Source organism: Scardinius erythrophthalmus (genome assembly GCF_964197995.2).
Source record: "Scardinius erythrophthalmus genome assembly, chromosome: 3".
In the NCBI taxonomy this organism is placed as follows: domain Eukaryota; kingdom Metazoa; phylum Chordata; class Actinopteri; order Cypriniformes; family Leuciscidae; genus Scardinius; species Scardinius erythrophthalmus.
This window is the reverse complement of record NC_138223.1, coordinates 47762085-47782740: the sequence shown is the minus strand read 5'-3', so window position 1 is coordinate 47782740 and position 20656 is coordinate 47762085. Positions and strand designations below refer to the sequence as shown.

At 35.2% G+C, this 20656-nt stretch overlaps 1 protein-coding gene across 1 annotated transcript in view; it reads right to left on the bottom strand.

The window, feature by feature from the left end:
• The window catches only part of LOC308688226 (complement C3-like), a 91256-nt gene that overhangs the window by 706 nt on the left and 69894 nt on the right, over positions 1–20656 (bottom strand). Inside the window, exons 31-39 of the mRNA XM_081361157.1 lie at positions 18672–18762; positions 18263–18308; positions 9580–9670; positions 9378–9467; positions 8722–8827; positions 7040–7129; positions 6748–6834; positions 6097–6180; positions 2585–2720 (exon numbers count right to left, since the gene is read on the bottom strand). Of these exons, the coding sequence (XP_081217283.1) occupies positions 2585–2720; positions 6097–6180; positions 6748–6834; positions 7040–7129; positions 8722–8827; positions 9378–9467; positions 9580–9670; positions 18263–18308; positions 18672–18762 (821 nt within the window). The remainder of the gene's footprint in view (positions 1–2584; positions 2721–6096; positions 6181–6747; positions 6835–7039; positions 7130–8721; positions 8828–9377; positions 9468–9579; positions 9671–18262; positions 18309–18671; positions 18763–20656) is intronic.

Here is a 20656-nt window from a genome sequence, read left to right as displayed (position 1 = left end):
CTTTCCATGCGTGTTGTTTTTATACATTTTTGACAATCATTTAATACAGATTCTGTTTCACCTGAACAAAACATTTTAATAACAGGTCAAAATACGGTATATAGAGATATTACTGTCTAATGGAGTCTTCTCAGTTGTATGGTTTTTCTTGTCACAAATAGATTCCACATCGTGCTGTCTTTGTTTTGGCAGGCAAAATTTTTTCATATATTCGTATTTTACTAACAAAATAGCTTTTTTTGTCTTGTATTAAAAATTTTTACTTGTGCCAATGTTTCCCAGCGGGCATCTTGATGTCAAAATTACGTCAAGAAATAGGTCAAAAATGAAAGTCAAATTGACGTCAAAGTGTTGATGTCAATTTGATGTCAAGATTTGACCTCTGCTGATGTCATTTTGCCAAACAAAAAGGTGAAATGCATGGCCGTACACTTATTACCAGCTTCACTTAAACTAACCAGATTTACTTTATTTAATTTCCGGTGTAAATAAATATAATATTTAAATAGTTTAAAATATATTAAAAATATTTTGATGACACCATGATGGTGGTTAGCGTTTGCTTTAGTTGTGCTCTTGACCCTTGACTCTTCAAAATAAAATTTTTCTGGCTGCTATAACTGTGTGTTTATAAAGCACAACTGTTGTAGCTAAAAAAGCCATGAAAAAATGAGATCAGGAGATGTTGGCGGTTTATTGAAAATGATGATATTATCATCATGTAATTGCCTGAATCGTTGATCTTATTCAGTGTCTAATGTTTGGTTATATAGGACTTGTGATTTTAATGTTGTATTATATTAGAAGCCATTTAGTTTTACAGCATGAGAATAATTTTTTTAATTAATAAAGGATTTTAAAAACATTTAATGCATTAAACTCAACATTATTACTTAGCTATCAAAAATCAGTGTATGACTCTCAACAATGGTGACAATCAGTGAAATGCTTCATGCTGCAGTGCATGCTGGGAACCACCAATCAAAACTCACCCACATCTCCCAGCATGCATTGCGGCTTTAATAAATTATGCAGCTGGAGTTGATCTGATTATCTGGATATTTTGTTTGATTGTCACCATTGTTGAGATTCATATGCTGTTTCTTGATGTCTGTGTGTGTCTCAGTAATGCCATAGATGAAACGTTTATGTGCAATAAATAGTTATTAAAAACCAAGTATATTATTTGATAACATTGCTAGACATGCTGTAGAATCAAATTACTTTTATCATGAATAAAACCACTTTTATACCACAAGTCCTATATAATCAAAGCATTAGACACTGAATAAGCTCAGGGACTCAGGCAGTTACATGATGATATCATCAATAAACAGCCAACATCTCCTGATCTCATGGCTTTTTTAGCTACAACAATTGTGCTTTATAAACACACAGTTAAAGCAGCCAGAGAAATTTTTATATTACAGAGTAAAGGGTCAAGAGCACAACTAAAGCAAACGCTAACCACCATCATGGTGACTTTAAAATACAAAATATGATTTCATTAAACTGGAAATTAAATAAAGTAAATCTGGTTAGTTTAAGTGAAGCTGGTAATAAGTGTACGGCCATGCATTTCACCTTTTTGTTTGGCAAAATGACATCAGCAGAGGTCAAAATCTTGACATCAAATTGACATCAACACTTTGACGTCAATTTGACTTTCATTTTTGACCTATTTCTTGATGTAATTTTGACATCAATTTGATGTCATATTGATGTTAAATTGACATCAAATGCCCACTGGGTTATTTTCTAAGAATTAGCCAACTGCCTTATAATCAGATTTTTTTCCCCCCTTTAACGTTTTACCTGCCACCAGGTAAATCTGAACATTTAATATATCAAAATAACAGAGCCTGCTTTATTTATATCTAAAAAAAAATTTGCTTCTTGCATTCTGTTTTTTAATCAACACTTGGATGTGGGATAGTTTATAAAAAAAGCAACATTTTGAACAAAAATCTGATAAAATCACGTTTGAAGACTTCGTCCAGATCGGATTCAGAACGATGATCAAAACACAGATGGAGTCGATCGAGTCCATTAACACCGCCAAAGCTTCACAGTCGCTTCCTCTTCATGGGTCGACATTTGATTCAGTAACGTTAGGCAGTTTTGATTTATATGCTGTTTAATGATCACGTTAGTTTACGTGCATAAGCAATGCTTCTATCGCTTGATCAGGAGATTCTGTAGTTTTCCAGAAGATGTGTAATAGCGCTCCCTACCGTATAACAGTGAAAACATGCATTACCAGAAATTTTCGGAAAAATATATGTCAATGGTGGGGAAAGAGTTAATCACTGGATAGTTACACACATTTTTGACTATAAACCCCACATAAACTCAAGTTCATCACAGATGATTTGTATTCAAATCATTTAGTATTTGTTTTTACTTTTTCCCCCAAGTGTATTCAAGTCTATTTTAGGTTATTTAAAATGCATTTTGAGGAAAAAAAATATAAATAAATAAATAAAACTATCCCAACATTGAGCCATGAACAACCTTGTAAAGACTTTAAATACATAAAGTTCTGGCAAATCCTGTTATTCACCGACACAGAGTGGACACTTACGTTCCTCTGAGCCTTGGCAGGTCTTCGGATTTGCCTATGATGAGGTACGACTTGCCTTGTTTCAATCCTAAACTCTCTCTGCAACCGGGACGACCCAAAAATGGTCTGACTTTCCCCTCAACATCCTCATCAGTGCCTACAGGACAGAACAGTGTTTAGGACACACTTTCTCTGCAATTTAAATTAGCCTCATGCTGAATATACACAGCAAAAACTCCAAAATCCATTTTTCATCAGTCATGAGGCAATACAAGCAGTCAGATATTGAACAACAGATTTTATTGGCTGCTATGTGTGTATTATCACTCTCCTGTATCTTTGACATAAATGTCATTAAATAAAATAAAATTGAATGGTACAGGGTATTGGATATGGCATTTTCAAAACTGAAAAAGAAAACATAAATCACTGCATTCAGTGCTTTGAATGAGAAATGTTTCTCTTCTCTCTGCTTTAGAACCATTTGAAATTAAATAGATCAATAATAACAGCCAACTTTTTCCAGCAGTGAATATAAGTGTTTTTTTTAAACTAACTTTATTGCCAACGTGCTTGATTTTAGTGTGGCAGGTTTTACACACTGGCTGCATGGCGTGAGCGTCTCAGCTGCGCGGCGTGTCCGTTTTTTTTTTCCGGCTCCCATGTTAACAGGTTATTAGAGCTTGCACACTGCCTGCGTGACACGCGCTTCTCAGGCGCGGCTTGAGAAATAGAATCGACGCCTATTTTTCACGCGACATGCAAGGCAAAATAGAACATGAAAAGATGTGTCATTTTGACAAGAAAACATATTAATAAATGTTATTTTGATGTTTGAAAGTCCCGGAAGTAATTGAAACTTCACAACTTATTGTCCAACTCAAGGCCAGAAAGTAAACAGTGACATAATCGATTATGGCACCTTGCCGCATCGATGCTGAATCGTGCATGCCCCGCATTGCGATGCATCGCCGAATCGATTATTGTTGACACCACTAACCATTATGGTGATCAGTGTTTGCTTTAGTTAGGCTCTTGACCCTTATATGTTTACTTTAAATTTTGCTTGTCTGCTGTTAATGATTTATAACAGTCAGATGAACAAAGAGACAACGTGATCTGATGGTGTTGGTTATGTTTTGACATAATCATGTTGTGATCGGAAAAACTAAACTGATTTAGAGAGTTAGGTTTACCTTGTTGATTACAGCAGCCTGTGATTCAACATTATACTATGTTCAGAATTTTTAATATAATCAAAAATATTTTTTAAAAGTTGTTCTGATGATAAGACTTTGAAAAAGTATTTTATTTAGAAACACATACATCAATAATCTGCCTGTGAATCTCAACAATGGTGACAATAATAAAGCATGTTGCAGTGGCTGCCACCAATCACAACTCATTAATGGCTCCCATAATGCATTACGGTATGAATAAATTATGATCTGAATTGTCTATATAATTTACTTTTCCTAATTGAATATTCTGCTCCTCACCATTGTTGAGATGCATAGACTGAATCTTGAGGTCTGTGTGTGCCTAGAAGAAAGTTTTTTTTGTTTGTTTTTTTCAAAACAACTTTTAAGAAATCCTTTGTATTATATCTAAAATTCTGGATATTTATGCAGAATCACAGTTATGCTGTAATCAACAACATAAATATATGTCAGAAATAAGGATCTTAATGAGTTCAGTGATCAAGTTCAAATGATGATTGTCATAATATAACCAACACCATTATGGAGCTAGAATTGTGTCTTTATTACATGCGAGAAAATAAATGATCTGAGAGAGAAAAAAAGGTTTGAGAGAAAAAGTTATCACACTGATAGCAAAAAAGCATTTCATGAGAGAAAAAAGTATATTTGAGAGAAAACGTTTTCATACCAATAGCAAAAAATAATATTATTTGAGACTAAAAAAACATTTTGAGAGAAAGTATTTTCTCACAGAACATAAAAAAATAAAATTATTTCTAAGAAAAAAAATCTCTCTCAGAATACTTTGAAAAAAAAAAACCTCTCAAATATATATTTTTTGCTATCAATGTGAAAACATTTTCTCAAAAAAAAAAAAAAAGTGTTTCTCTCAAAACGCTTTTCTTTGCTCTCGATGCAATTTCTTGCTCTCGTGTCAGGATTTTGCTTTTGCTGTGAAAATTGTGTCATGGGCGGGGCCAGTCGGGTGAGCATCGTCTTGTCTGGGGAGTCGAACTGAATCATTACACCATTGTTCGGTTCACCGGCATAGATGCCGCCTCTGCCTTAGTTGAGCACGGACACTCCAATGTTTGGGAATTTAAAATTAATTTGCTATATTTCAGATTAATATAGGCCTATTTGTTTCCTTCATTTTAATTAACTTAACTTTATTCTCATCTGAATTATAAATAATTTATTTCTGTATAAAATAATACTACCATTAAAAACGGATTTGATTTTCTTTTTTAATCAATGTAGAATGTGTAACTTAAAAATAACCAATGCAATACCAATGCAATATGATGAATGTCCAAAAGATTAGATAATTTTTGCTTTTAAACAGCGTGTGTGTGATTTTGGTTTGACACAAAATTGGGTGACAGTTGTAGGTTACAGTTTGACAAAAGCATGTTTTACACAAATATAAGTAGGCTAAACACTTTGCAGTTTTATGCAGTTTTATGTTTCCACTGTTCGATCACCCTTTTATACTGTTCGATTGCTCCCGTGTCTCTCTCTCTCTCTCTCTCTCTCTCTCTCTCTCTCTCTCTCTCTCTCTCTCTCTCTCTCTCTCTCTCACACACACACACACACACACACACACACTCTCACTCACACACACACACACACACACACACACACACACACACACACACACACACCAGCATTGCAATCTTGACATCGCAGCTTGATCAGTTTTTTTTTTTTTCAAAGTATTTTGAGAGAGATTTTTTTTTCCTCAGAAATAATTTAAAAAATTTAAAATTTATATGTTCAATGAGAAAATACTTTCTCTCAAAACTTTTTTTAGTCTCAAATATTATTATTTTTTGCTATTGTTATGAAAACTTTTTCTCTCAAATATTCTTTTTTCTCTCATGAAATGCTTTTTTGCTATCAGTGTGATAACTTTTTCTCTCAAACTTTTTTTTTCTCTCTCAGATCATTTTATTTTCTCGCATGTAATAAAGACACAATTCTAGCTCCATACACCATCAGATCACTTTTTTTCTTTGTTCATCTGGCAGTTCTAACTCAGATACAACAGCCAAACAAAATTTAAAGTAAACATATAAGGGTCAAGAGCCCAACTAAAGAAAACACTGATCACCATAACGGTGGCTTACAATTTGTGATTTTCTCCTTCAGTGATTCTGCTTGTTAACATCAGGTGTCTTCAATAATGCTCAATCATCACTAAATTAATCACTTAATTATCTCATTATTTATTATATAATTATATAATTATCTCATTAACTTTAACACTCACACACAAAATGACACATTTCATATGCAGTTCATGAGCATGGAGAGAACGTTGAACCGTACCTTCTTTCAGCACTTGCTCCACCTTCAAGTGATAGATGTCAGTGTCCTGTGCCAGATCCATCTTATCCACTTTCACTTTATAAACTGTCAAACATAAGTGTAATATTGTTACTGGCATAATAACTGATTAGATTGGATTTCAGAAGTCGAACGTTCAAGAACTCCATGTGATCATACGGCTCACTGACTGAATGATTCTGTTCTTGAGTTAAAAGCACAGTGGAAGGGAAGATTTACAGTGATTTAAAAGTGAAATTTGGGTCTGTTCCTCTCACAAAGCTTTCATTTGGCTTCAGGAGATATGGAAAATGTGTAAAGTAAAAGTCAACTTATCCATTTTTCAGTGTGTTTGCCATTTTTGGAGCTTAACAGACATGCTCTGTGTCACTATGAAAAGTGAACATGTCACATCTGTGTTTTGCTTTTTTTGCATTTTGTCTGATTTATATTTTTGGTAATGCTCTCGATTTTTTGGATACACAAGCTTCATTCAGTTGTTCACTATAAGAGCAGCGTGTGTTTTCTTTTTGTGTTCAACTGAAAAACAACAGTTTCATAGACGTTTAGAACAATATGGGGGGGGGGGATTCAATTAATGAATCCTGATTAAAGTATGACAGTGAATTAACACGGAGAACTGAATGCATTTACCATAACTCATGCCAAATCCACAGGCATTATTCATACGTTCATACTCTTGTTCTTTTGGTATGTTTTTCTTCTGGTAAGAGCAGTTTTCTGTGTTCAGAGAAGTTCATGTTTATACACACATATACACTTGCAATCACACACATGCACACAAATTGTTTGTTTCCTCATTTGTATACAAGAATACGGTAATAATAATACAAAAAATCATACACTGCAGTTAACCAAAAAAAAAAAACAACTACAACACTTCTGGATATGGTCACTTTATACTATTATGTGTGTGTGATAATACCTTCTGCACACGTGCACATGTCTCCCTGACACAGTCTGTATATAGCGCCATCTGCCCTTTCAGGGTGGTAGAACTTTGAACAGCGTGCATCTGAAACAAATACACACAGGTTTAATTAGTAATAAGTGAAGCTGGTAATGCTATTTTTTGGAGTTGTTTAATCCTCCTCTGCTGAGATCTTCACAGATTTAATGTCTTCTGTGGCTGAAGTCAGTTGTAGTTCTTGTGTTTCACTTTTTCTGTTCTTGTTAATCATCTGTCCTTCAGTGATTCTGCTTGTTAACCTCAGATGTTCATCACTAATGCTCCATCATCAGTTAATTAATCACTGAATTATATCATTAACTTCAACACTGCTTCAGTATTACTCCAACACTGTGGAGTGTGTTTAAAAAAAAAAAAAAAACAGGGTGAAGCGTAATTTAACGGTAATAAACTGTAAATTAATGTATGGCATAAAACTGTAGAAAAACAGCATTTTCAGTGCACTCAACTGTAGAAAGATCACAGTACTATCAGTATAAATTAGTATAAAAACTGTTTGAAGCAATCGGTTTCCCAAATAATATGAGTTACCTTCCAAGGAATCTTTACGGTAACATACTGTTAAAAAGGAGAGCTGTAAATTAACGGTAAAGGGTTGTAAATAACAGTACATTGCTGGCCACCACATCTGCCAGCAGATAACCATTATTTTACAGAGCAATTTTTTAACACTTGTTCATAACATTATATAACAATTCTTCAGTCATTCATTACTGAGTCACAACTGCATTTCTGGTTGCTCCTTTGATTATCTGTTCCATGGTTTTGGCCCTGTTAAGTGTTTTTGCCTATAATCTTGAATAACCTCTGAGTTCCTTGTTGTTTGGGGTGGCTCTAAGGAAATGTTGCTCTATGGCAACGCTGTACCACAATGGAAAATGTTCAAAAAAGTAATTTTTCTATAAAATTATGATTTTCTTTGCTATTTACATGCATATTTCTTTTGGAAATTGATAGATTTATATACTTGGAACTCAAACCAAAGCATGGAAACCAAAAATAAGTAGATCCCTATTATTTAATCCCTACCATTCCCTATCATTTGGCTATCTCATCCACACTCTCATCACATGGAAGAGCTAGCTCTGCACTCTTCCTGTCGCCCTTTCCGTAAAATATTGATGTATTCATTTTCTGAAAAGAAGAAATAATTTTGTTGACAACTATACTACAAAAATCACCTTAAATAACCACAAATAAATAACTGCAAATAAATAACTGCAATCATATTGTTTATGCTACTATCTATAAAAAATCCCAATCAGGAAATACATTAGCCTACTGCAATTCCACTGTGGTAGAGCGGTGCCATATGGAAACTATTGATATTCTCTCAATTTACTGTAAAACTGTTAGACTAAGTTGATTTGTGAATAAAAAAATCTAATTAACATTAGATGGTGCAATTTTTTTTTTTTTTAAATTCCCCCTTGAGAAAAGATGTTTGGAAATGAGGTTAATAGAGCAATTTCTGGAGCAGTTCAACAGTCTTCAGTGTGAGGGACAGTGGAGAAAAGAGTTTTGGAGGAACATTCAAATACTTAATGGCACTGAATTAACATTTTAATTTGAGAGCTTCAGTTTAATTGTTTTTATAGATAAAAGAAATAGTGTGTGTACATGCAGCAATAGCTCACCTGGTGAGTAAAATTCATATATTGTGACGGCAGAAGGTTGAAGCAGACCCACATTAAACATCTTGTGCATTCTGAAGGAAAGTCTTTCTGTCTCTTTACGAGAAACCTAATGAGTCAAAAAAAATTAAAGCAAATTTACATGATATTAAATATCAAATTGTACAATTGAAACTGCCCACATTAACATTTGCACAAGCGACAACTAATAACTAAAAACTAATAATGTGGGTCAAATTTAAAACAATTTTTGTAGTCAAAATTATTAATTATATTTGCATTTGAATTGTGATTGGTGTTTCTTTCTTGCATTCATTTAACAATGTACAGCTGCAATTACACTGCAAAAACAGTATTCTATTTTGCATAGCTGATAGAAAAAATATACATGTAAACATAATTTAGATCTATATATTCAAGTATCATGTGAAATATGATTCTGATAAGCAGTCTGTAATGTACCAAAGTTACGTGGACCCACATGCCCTTACAGATAATGAGCATCTTGGAACAATAGCCAAACCGAATCTAGAATTCATCAATACTGTGATATTAAGCAAAACAATATCACAGACTTGAAAATAAATTTGGTTTCATGATAAAAAAAAAAAAAAAATCAGTTTTTGACATCATCGGGCAGTAGAAGTTGTTTGAAATACCTTATCCAAGTAGAGGATGAGGGATCCTCGCTCTGACAGCACTTTATTCTTTTCATATTTCTGAATGTATCTCTCCTTCCCCGTGGACAACTGAGGGCAAGAAAATGAGAAAAATAACTCAGTGCATCACATGATGACCAACATGTTTTATGGCCTATCTGCAGATGTGAGGCAATTCTGCATCAGTTTATCATCATAATACCTCTTTAAGATCATTTTCTTCAACATCAAATCCTGTCGGTATGCCAATGTCCAGAATAGTCATAGTGGCATCGGTTTTATCACTTTTGTAGCTGTAAAGATGGAGATAAAGTGCAGGTTTTATTAACAGGTTTCGGAAGTCTTCAGTTTTCCTCCATCAACTGATTCTGCGTTTAAGGCTGCTTTCACACTAGAGCTTTACATGCAAACCTGACCCAGCGGGCATCTTGATGTCAAAATTACGTCAAGAAATAGGTCAAAAATGAAAGTCAAATTGACATCAAAGTGTTGATGTCAATTTGATGTCAAGATTTGACCTCTGCTGATGTCATTTTGCCAAACAAAAAGGTGAAATGCATGACCGTACACTTATCACCAGCTTCACTTAAAAATAACCAGATTTACTTTATTTAATTTCCGGTTTAAATAAATATAATATTTAAATAGTTTAAAATATATTAAACATATTTTGATGACACCATGATGGTGGTTAGCGTTTGCTTTAGTTGTGCTCTTGGCCCTTTACTCTTTAATATAAAATTTCTCTGGCTGCTATAACTGTGTGTTTATAAAGCACATGTGTTGTAGCTAAAAAAGCCATGAAAAAATGAGATCAGGAGATGTTGGTGGCTTATTGAAAATGATGATATTATCATCAATTAATTGCCTGAATCTCTGATCTTATTCAGTGTCTGATGTTTGATTATATAGGACTTGTGATTTTAATGTTGTATTATAATAGAAGCCATTTAATTTTACAGCATGAGAATATTTTTTTTAATTAATAAAGGATTTTAAAAACATTTACTGCATTAAACTCAACATTATTACTTAGCTATCAAGAATCAGTGTATGACTCTCAACAATGGTGACAATCAGTGAAATGCTTCATGCTGCAGTGCATGCTGGGTACCACCAATCAAAACTCACCCACATCTCCCAGCATGCATTGCGGCTTTAATAAATTATGCAGCTGTAGTTGATCTGATTATCTGGATATTTTGTTTGATTGTCACCATTGTTGAGATTCATATGCTGTTTCTTGATGTCTGTGTGCGTCTCAGTAATGCCATAGATGAAACGTTTTTGTGCACTAAATAGTTATTAAAAACAAAGAATATTATTTGATAACATTGCTCGACATGCTGTAGAATCAAATTACTTTTATCATGAATAAAATCACTTTTATACCACAAGTCCTATATAATCAAAGCATTAGACACTGAATAAGCTCAGGGATTCAGGCAGTTACATGATGATATCATCAATAAACAGCCAACATCTCCTGATCTCAGTTTCTGATGGCTTTTTTAACACACAGTTAAAGCAGCCAGAGAATTTTTTATATTAAAGAGTCAAGGGTCAAGAGCACAACTAAAGCAAACGCTAACCACCATCATGGTGACTTTAAAATACAAAATATGATTTCATTAAACTGGAAATTAAATAAAGTAAATCTGGTTAGTTTAAGTGAAGCTGGTAATAAGTGTACGGTCATGCATTTCACCTTTTTGTTTGGCAAAATGACATCAGCAGAGGTCAAAATCTTGACATCAAATTGACATCAACACTTTGACGTCAATTTGACTTTCATTTTTGACCTATTTCTTGACGTAATTTTGACATCAATTTGATGTCATATTGATGTTAAATTGACATCAAATGCCCACTGGGTATTAGAAGAAAATAAACATAATCCTAGGTATTTATTTTAAACAGTGGCTAAACTAACGAAAAAGAAAGTTTCAAACACAGAAGTTTCCAAGCAGCACAGCAGTAATGACTTCACTTATAAGATTGATAATATCAGGGACAAAATTATACTGTAACTATGCAACCGTCTACTACAGTATCGCATCAGGCAGTGCATTGTAGTCTCCCTGAGGAAAAATTTTATTCATTCGTTGCTATAGGAGAGGAAGAATTTACTACACTCATTAAATCATCTAAATCTACAACATGTATGTTAGACCCTATACCGACTAAGCTACTGAAAGAGATGCTTCCAGAGGTCATAGATCCTCTTCTTACTATCATTAATCCCAGATAGCAACATTGTTTCGGCCCGGATCCGGCCCATATCTGGCACTTGTGGAATGTGGATCTGGCCCACATGCAGCGTGGAATGACGGCAATTGGGCGGACCGCTCCTGTTTGCCAGATCTGGGCCACAAGCAGGCCATAGCAATGCCACATGTCAGCCAAGAGCAAAGAAATAAACCACAAATGGACCTGAGCCATAAAGTCTGTGTATATTAAATATGGAGTCATCTCAGCCTTAATAAGCCTGTTAACAAGCAGAATCACTGAAAGAAAGAAGAGAACAGAAAAAGAGATGAGCAGAAACACAAGAACTACAACTGACTTCAGACACAGCCAGATGAAATCAACTGAAGAGAAAAGAAGACATTAAATCTGTGAAGATCTCAGCAGAGGAGGATTAAACAACTCCACAAACAGCATTACCAGCTTCACCCCACATAGCAACATTGTTTCGGCCCAGATCCGGCCCACATCTGGCACACGTGAAAAGATGATCTGGCCCACATGCAGCATGGAATTACGGCACTTGGGTGGGCCACTCCTGTTTGCCAGATCTGGGCCACAAGCAGGCCATAGCAATGCCACATCTCAGCCAAGAGCAAAGAAATAAACCACAACTGGAGGATTAAACAACTCCACAAATAGCATTACCAGCTTCACTTATTACCAACCAGACTGACTTTATTTCTGTCAGACGTCTACAAAAGTTTTTATTGAGAATTAACAGAGGTTTAACTATAATGTGTTTCATTTAAAGTCACCATTACAGTGAATAGTGTTTCCATTAGTTGGGCTCTTAACTCTTATTATATCTTTTTTCTTCTTTGGCCGCTGGGACAGTGTGTTTGTCAAACACATTTGCAGCAGCAAAGAAAGCTAAAGTGAAATGAGATCAGGTGATGATGGTTACCTGTTGATGGTTTTATAATCATCATGAAATAACCTGTTTCACTGAGATAATTTGAATCTAACAATTGTGTTGTACCATTAATATATTCTCATCACAAACCCTGTGTTACTGCAGCACGAGGTCCAGCAATATTATAACAATCAGTTAGAAGACTTTAACAAACATGAGCACGAAAAAAAATCCATGGTGACACACTTAGATATCAAAAATCAGCACATGAATCTCAACAAGGGTGACAATATTTTTTTTTTTTTAGATTAATTCAGAACATCACTGAAAAGCTACTAAATGCCAAAACAAAAACAACAGCAAAAAATAAAAGCACATATTTAGAATTAAACAAATTAATAGGACAATTTAGCTGCATAATTTATTCATGTTGCAATGCATGCTGGGAGTTTTGTACAATGATGGTACCCAGCATGCATTGCAGCAAGGTACTTTTGATTGTCACCATTGTTGAGATTCATACGTTGATTATTGATGTCTGTGTGTGTCATCGAACAGTAATGATTCATGCTCATGTTTGTTAAAGTCTTCTAACTGATTGTTATAATATTGCTGGACCTCATGCGTCAGTAACACAGGGTTTGTGATGAGAATATATTAATGGTACAACACAATTTTTAGATTCAAATTATCTCAGTGAAACAGGTAATTTCATGATGATTATAAAACCATCAACAGGTAACCATCATCACCTGATCTCACTTCACTTTAGCTTTCTTTGCTGCTGCAAATGTGTTTGACAAACACACTGTCACAGCGGCCAAAGAAGACAAAAGATATAATAAGAGTTAAGAGCCCAACTAATGGAAACACTATTCACTGTAATGGTGACTTTAAATGAAACACATTATAGTTAAACCTCTGTTAATTCTCAATAAAAACTTTTGTAGACGTCTGACAGAAATAAAGTCAGTCTGGTTGGTAATAAGTGAAGCTGGTAATGCTGTTTGTGGAGTTGTTTAATCCTCCAGTTCTGGTTTATTTCTTTGCTCTTGGCTGAGATGTGGCATTGCTATGGCCTGCTTGTGGCCCAGATCTGGCAAACAGGAGTGGCCCACCCAAGTGCCGTAATTCCACGCTGCATCCCACATAGCAACATTGTTTCGGCCCAGATCCGGCCCACATCTGGCACACGTGAAAAGATGATCTGGCCCACATGCAGCGTGGAATTACGGCACTTGGGTGGGCCACTCCTGTTTGCCAGATCTGGGCCACAAGCAGGCCATAGCAATGCCACATCTCAGCCAAGAGCAAAGAAATAAACCAGAACTGGAGGATTAAACAACTCCACAAATAGCATTACCAGCTTCACTTATTACCAACCAGACTGACTTTATTTCTGTCAGACGTCTACAAAAGTTTTTATTGAGAATTAACAGAGGTTTAACTATAATGTGTTTCATTTAAAGTCACCATTACAGTGAATAGTGTTTCCATTAGTTGGGCTCTTAACTCTTATTATATATTTTGTCTTCTTTGGCCGCTGGGACAGTGTGTTTGTCAAACACATTTGCAGCAGCAAAGAAAGCTAAAGTGAAATGAGATCGGGTGATGATGGTTACCTGTTGATGGTTTTATAATCATCATGAAATAACCTGTTTCACTGAGATAATTTGAATCTCACAATTGTGTTGTACCGTTAATATATTCTCATCACAAACCCTGTGTTACTGCAGCACGAGGTCCAGCAATATTATAACAATCAGTTAGAAGACTTTAACAAACATGAGCACGAAAAAAAAATCCATGGTGACACACTTAGATATCAAAAATCAGCACATGAATCTCAACAAGGGTGACAATATTTTATTTTTTTAGATTAATTCAGAACATCACTGAAAAGCTACTAAATGCCAAAACAAAAACAACAGCAAAAAATAAAAGCACATATTTAGAATTAAACAAATTAATAGGACAATTTAGCTGCATAATTTATTCATGTTGCAATGCATGCTGGGAGTTTTGTACAATGATGGTACCCAGCATGCATTGCAGCAAGGTACTTTTGATTGTCACCATTGTTGAGATTCATACGTTGATTATTGATGTCTGTGTGTGTCATCGAACAGTAATGATTCATGCTCATGTTTGTTAAAATCTTCTAATTGATTGTTATAATATTGTTGGACCTCACGCTGCAGTAACACAGGGTTTGTGATGAGAATATATTAATGGTACAACACAATTTTTAGATTCAAATTATCTCAGTGAAACAGGTAATTTCATGATGATTATAAAACCATCAACAGGTAACCATCATCACCTGATCTCACTTCACTTTAGCTTTCTTTGCTGCTGCAAATGTGTTTGACAAACACACTGTCACAGCGGCCAAAGAAGACAAAAGATATAATAAGAGTTAAGAGCCCAACTAATGGAAACACTATTCACTGTTATGGTGACTTTAAATGAAACACATTATAGTTAAACCTCTGTTAATTCTCAATAAAAACTTTTGTAGACGTCTGACAGAAATAAAGTCAGTCTGGTTGGTAATAAGTGAAGCTGGTAATGCTGTTTGTGGAGTTGTTTAATCCTCCAGTTCTGGTTTATTTCTTTGCTCTTGGCTGAGATGTGGCATTGCTATGGCCTGCTTGTGGCCCAGATCTGGCAAACAGGAGAGGCCCACCCAAGTGCCGTAATTCCACGCTGCATGTGGGCCAGATCATCTTTCCATGTGTGCCAGATGTGGGCCGGATCTGGGCCGACACAATGTTGCTATGTGGGATGTGGGCCAGATCATCTTTCCATGTGTGCCAGATGTGGGCCGTATCTGGGCCGACACAATGTTGCTATGTGGGACTTATTACTAACCAGACTGACATTATTTCTGTCAGACGTCTACAAAAGTTTTTATTGAGATTTAACAGAGGTTTAACTCTAATGCGTTTCATTTGAAGTCACCATAACAGTGAATAGTGTTTCCATTAGTTGGGATGACTAGTAATTTTCTACTACTAAATTCTGAAAAAACAGTCCAACTAATTATTGGACAAAAAACTCCCACACGTAATAACCTAGAATACTGTCTAACACTCGATGGCTGCTCTGTCGAGTCTTCGTCATTGGTTAGGAACCTGGGTGTGCTCTTTGATACCAAACTTTCATTTGAAAGTCACGTGTCTAGTATCTGTAAAACCGCATTTTTCCATCTTAAAAATATATGTAAATTACGCCATATGCTCTCATTGACAAATGCGGAACAATTAGTTCATGCGTTCATGACATCAAGGCCAGATTATTGTAATGCTCTACTGGGTGGTTGCCCTGCACGCTTAAAACTACAGCTAGTTCAAAACGCAGCAGCTCGAGTTCTTACCAGAACCAGGAAGTATGACCATATTAGCGATCTCAAGTAAAATTTACAAAATATCTTTTATTGCCAACATTGAAGACACCTGGTGTTAACAAGCAGAATCACTGAAGGAGAAAACCATAATTAAAGTCACCATTGTGGAGATCAGTGTGTGTTTTAGTTGGGCTCTTGACCTTTAAATCATTAACTTTAAGTTTTGTTTGGCTGCTGTACATGAGTTATAACAGCCAGATGAACAAAGAGAAAAGGTGATCTGATGGTGTTGGTTGTGATTTAACATAATCATTATTTCACAATCCTTTGACCTGAATCACTGAACTCATATAGAGTCCAAAATGAGTTAGATTTACTTTATTAATTATAGCAGCACTGTCCTTGTATGGCATAATATTTTTTAACTTTTACAATGTAAGGCAAATAATTTCTAAAAAGTTTCTCTGACATAAAAAGGAGACACACAGACATCAATAATCAGCCTGTGAATCTCAACAATGGTGACAATTATAAAGCATGTTGCAGTGCATTCTGGGTTCCACCAATCAAAACTCATTCATGGCTCCCATCATGCATTGCTGCATGAATAAATAATGAGCTTATGTTCAGAGGTGATCTGTTCGTCACCATTGCTGAGATTCATACGCAAAATCTTGATGTGTGTTCGTGCCTAAAAAAAAAATTAAAAAAAAAAAAAACATATATTTATTTATTTTTTATTATTGATTTGATCATTTGGATTTCACTGGAAAGGCTAAAAATATTATACTGCTGTAGTTAATAAAGTTAATTTAACTCATAAATTGGACTCTATATGAGGTTCAGTGATTCAGGTCTAATGATTGTGAATTAATGATTATGTTAAAACACAACCAACACCATCAGATCACCTTTTCTCTTTGTTCATCTGGCTGTTATAACTCATGTACAGCAGCCAAACAAAACTTAAAGTTAGAAATTTAAGGTCAAGAGCCCAACTAAAACACACACTGATCTCCACAATGGTGACTTTAATTATGGGTTTCTCCTTCAGTGATTCTGCTTGTTAACACCAGGTGTCTTCAATGTTGGCAATAAAAGATATTTTGTAAATTTTACTCATTTTAAATGGTTACCTTTTAAGGAATTCATTTGATTAATTATTACTCAATTCTAATTTGTTAAATTTAATTAATAATATTGCTTGTAATCTGTTGCCTCATTTTTATTAATTAGATATTAATAAAATCAATGTATTCTTTTTTACAGTGTATTGCGATCTCAAAATTCCGGCCAGTTGATAATACCTAGAATATCAAAATCGACTGCTGGCAGTAGATCCTTCTCCTATTTAGCACCAAAACTTTGGAACAGTCTTCCTACCATTGTCCGGGAAGCAGACACACTCTGTCAGTTCAAAGCTAGATTAAAGACACATCTCTTTGACCTAGCATTCACATAATACATTATAGACTTCTACAATTCAATGTTAGGCTGCATAGATTAGGTCAGCTGGAACCGGGAACACTTCCCATAAATCCTGATGTACTCGTTACATCATGAGAAGAATGGCATCTACGCTAATTTTAGTGTCTTTGTTTATCCCGAGGTTTTCCTGCAGCCTGCCCGGATCCAGGCCGTATCCAGATCTGATGAAGGACCTGCACCTGGACCCGATGTCAACGCAGTGCTGAAGTGCCAACTAGTCTCTCCCTATGGAGGATCCCTTTACCACTCTACAGATAAAGCGTTGTCGGGAAACTCAATTTGCGTACCTACCCCGAATTGATTGATAAAATAAAATAAAATTCTGTATCAACACTATAAGGAAACACCAGTACTTTGTTTAGGCTTGGTTTGTAGGGAATTACAAACCTGCGCACATATATTCAAACGCACATAACTATAGAACCAATTCTTAATCCACATGTGAACGCCATCAGCGTTTCTCACAGGTTCCCGTTTAAAGTCTGTGTAGAGAGAATTGTGTCGTCTTAGCGGCCCCTAATTTAATAACAAATGATCGTTGCGAAGGAAGCGAATCAATCAAAACTAACTTTAGCTGGAAAATAACTTTATTAAAGAACCGCTATAAAGCTAAAACAATCTTACCTTAAATTATACGTTTATCTCTGTAAAGCTGCTTTGAAACAATCTACATTGTTAAAAGCGCTATATAAATGAAGATGACTTGACTTGACTCTGAATAAACTCTTTTTTCCGTGTCAGAACGCAGTGAAACTGGAGTCTCCCCTGAAATCATTATCTAACTGTCCCTGGTACTCGCGTTCATGAAGCAAACATACAGCGAATGTGGGACAGTAAACAAACCAAGTGTGAAAACAGCCTAAATGAGCACATGCTGATTGATTACAAATTAAATGGTTTCTTGACAAAAAAATTAAATAAAAATTGGGGTATTTGTTCACATACAAGAAATCCATAATGAAGTTGTAACTTGCAGTGGCTCCTGGTTTTGCTAAAAGGAAACAAAAGTATTTGGTGGTTTTAGTTCAAGTCAAGTCTTCCCTTTCCAAAGGGAATATAAAAATAAATTTCATTAAAATGAAGATGTAGTGCGTAATTCTTTTTTTGAAATTGTGAAAAAGTGAACCCTGGGTCAGTCTAGCCCGTTGGTAAACATAATCCTGTGTTATCATGTTTAATGTTTCATGATCCATGTAGAAAGCAGTGCTAACCCACTTCTAATGTCATTATAGTTGTAGTTAAGTGTCAAATGTTCCTAAACAGGGTTAGAGTGACGATAACCCAGGGTTAAGCACAGTGTGAAAAGCCTTAATGTTTATAAAGTGCTGAAGAAAGGCCTTTTTGTCAATCTCACTTTCAGGGGCTTTTTCCATTTTAACAGTCAGATCAAAGAGTGTACAGTCAGACTTCTTCTCAACAGGTCTGGCGTAGTACAGCGTCAGAACCTGAAAAGAGCAGCACGTCTCAGATTAGATGCACTGTTAACCCTTGCTGTAAAAAAAGGGCCAGATTCTGACAATATCATACCTTTTTCCATTAAAACAGTAATATACCTAAGAAATAGGGCTGTGCGATATATATCGTGAGATTGTTATGCGCATCTCGTCAGTAAAGCCGGTTCCTTGATTAGTAGTAAATCACCATCACCTGCTTTCAGATGAAGCGGCATTTACTACAAAGAGCCGTAGTTAACTGACAAGCTGAGCCATATCGCATTAATATCGCGGACGTATCGCCAGCGATACTTAATGCGATATGGCTCAGCTTGTCAGTTAACTACGGCTCTTTGTACACAGCAAAAACTCCAGTGTTAAATTAACACTCCTGGGAGTGTATGAGTCCACACTCAAGAGTGTTTAAGTTAATGAGATAATTAAGTGATTAATTTAGTGATGATTGAACGTTATTGAAGACACCTGATGTTAACAAGCAGAATCACTGAAGGAGAAAATCACAAATTGTAAGTTACCATTAAGGTGATGGGTGTTTGCTTTAGTTGGACTCTAGACCATTATATGTGTACTTTAGAATTTATTTGACTGCTGTATCTGAGTTATAACTGACAGATAAACAAAGAAAAAAAAAGTGATCTGATGGTGTAGGTTATATTATGACAATCATCATTTGAACTTGATCACTGAACTCATTAAAATCCTTCTTTCTGACTTCGATTTATGTTGTTGGTTAGTGAATCTGCATAAATGCCCAGCATTTTTGATATAATATAAAGGATTTCTTAAAAGTTGCTTAAAAAAAAAAATCATTTTTTTAGGCACACACAGATGTCAAGATTCAGTCTATGCATCTCAACAATGGTGAGGAGCAGAATATTCAATTAGGAAAAGTAAATTACATAGACAATTCAGATCATAATTTATTCATACCGCAATGCATGATGGGAGCCATTAATGAGTTGTGATTGGTGGCAGCCACTGCAACATGCTTTATTATTGTCACCATTGTTGAGATCCACAGGCTGATTATTGATGTCTGTGTTTTAAATGAATTTATCTGAATGGTTTTTGATCAGAACAATGTTTATTAAATATTTAGTATTATAAGTAAAATACTGATAATCATAGGCTGAAGAATCACTAAACTGCTGCTAACAAGTTAAACCAAACTATCTCAATAAGTTTCCTTTTTCAGATCACAGCATGATTATGTCAAAACATAACCAACACTATAGGATAACATTTTACTTTGTTCATTTAACTGTTATAAATCTATAACAGCAGACAAACAACAGTAAATATTAAAGTAAACATATAATGGTCTAGAGCCCAACTAAAGCAAACACCCATCACCTTAATGGTAACTTACAATTTGTGATTTTCTTCTTCAGTGATTCTGCTTGTTAACATCAGGTGTCTTCAATAATGCTCAATCATCACTAAATTAATCACTTAATTATTTCCTCAGCCCTAAATGCCGCTCCATCTGAAAGCAGGTGATGGTGATTTACTACTAATCAAGGAACCGGCTTTACTGACGAGATGAGCATAACAATCTCACGATATATATCGCACAGCCCTACTAAGAAAACAAAACTAGCCTACAGGAATATACTGTGAATTAACAGTGCTCAAAATCGACACTCAGAGGCTGTTTTCCCAATCACACCCTATACCCTCATTCACTATTCCCTACATTAGTTCACTAATATAGTCCCCTTGACAGAGTGAATGAAAAGAAGTGAGTGAATTGAGAAACTGATGAACACCTGATAAGCAGAATCACTGAAGGACAGAGAAACAAGAACTGAAAAAAGAGAAACACAAGAACTACAATTGACTTCCAGCCATTGAGTGTGAAACCAGTTTATGATTTATTTCATAC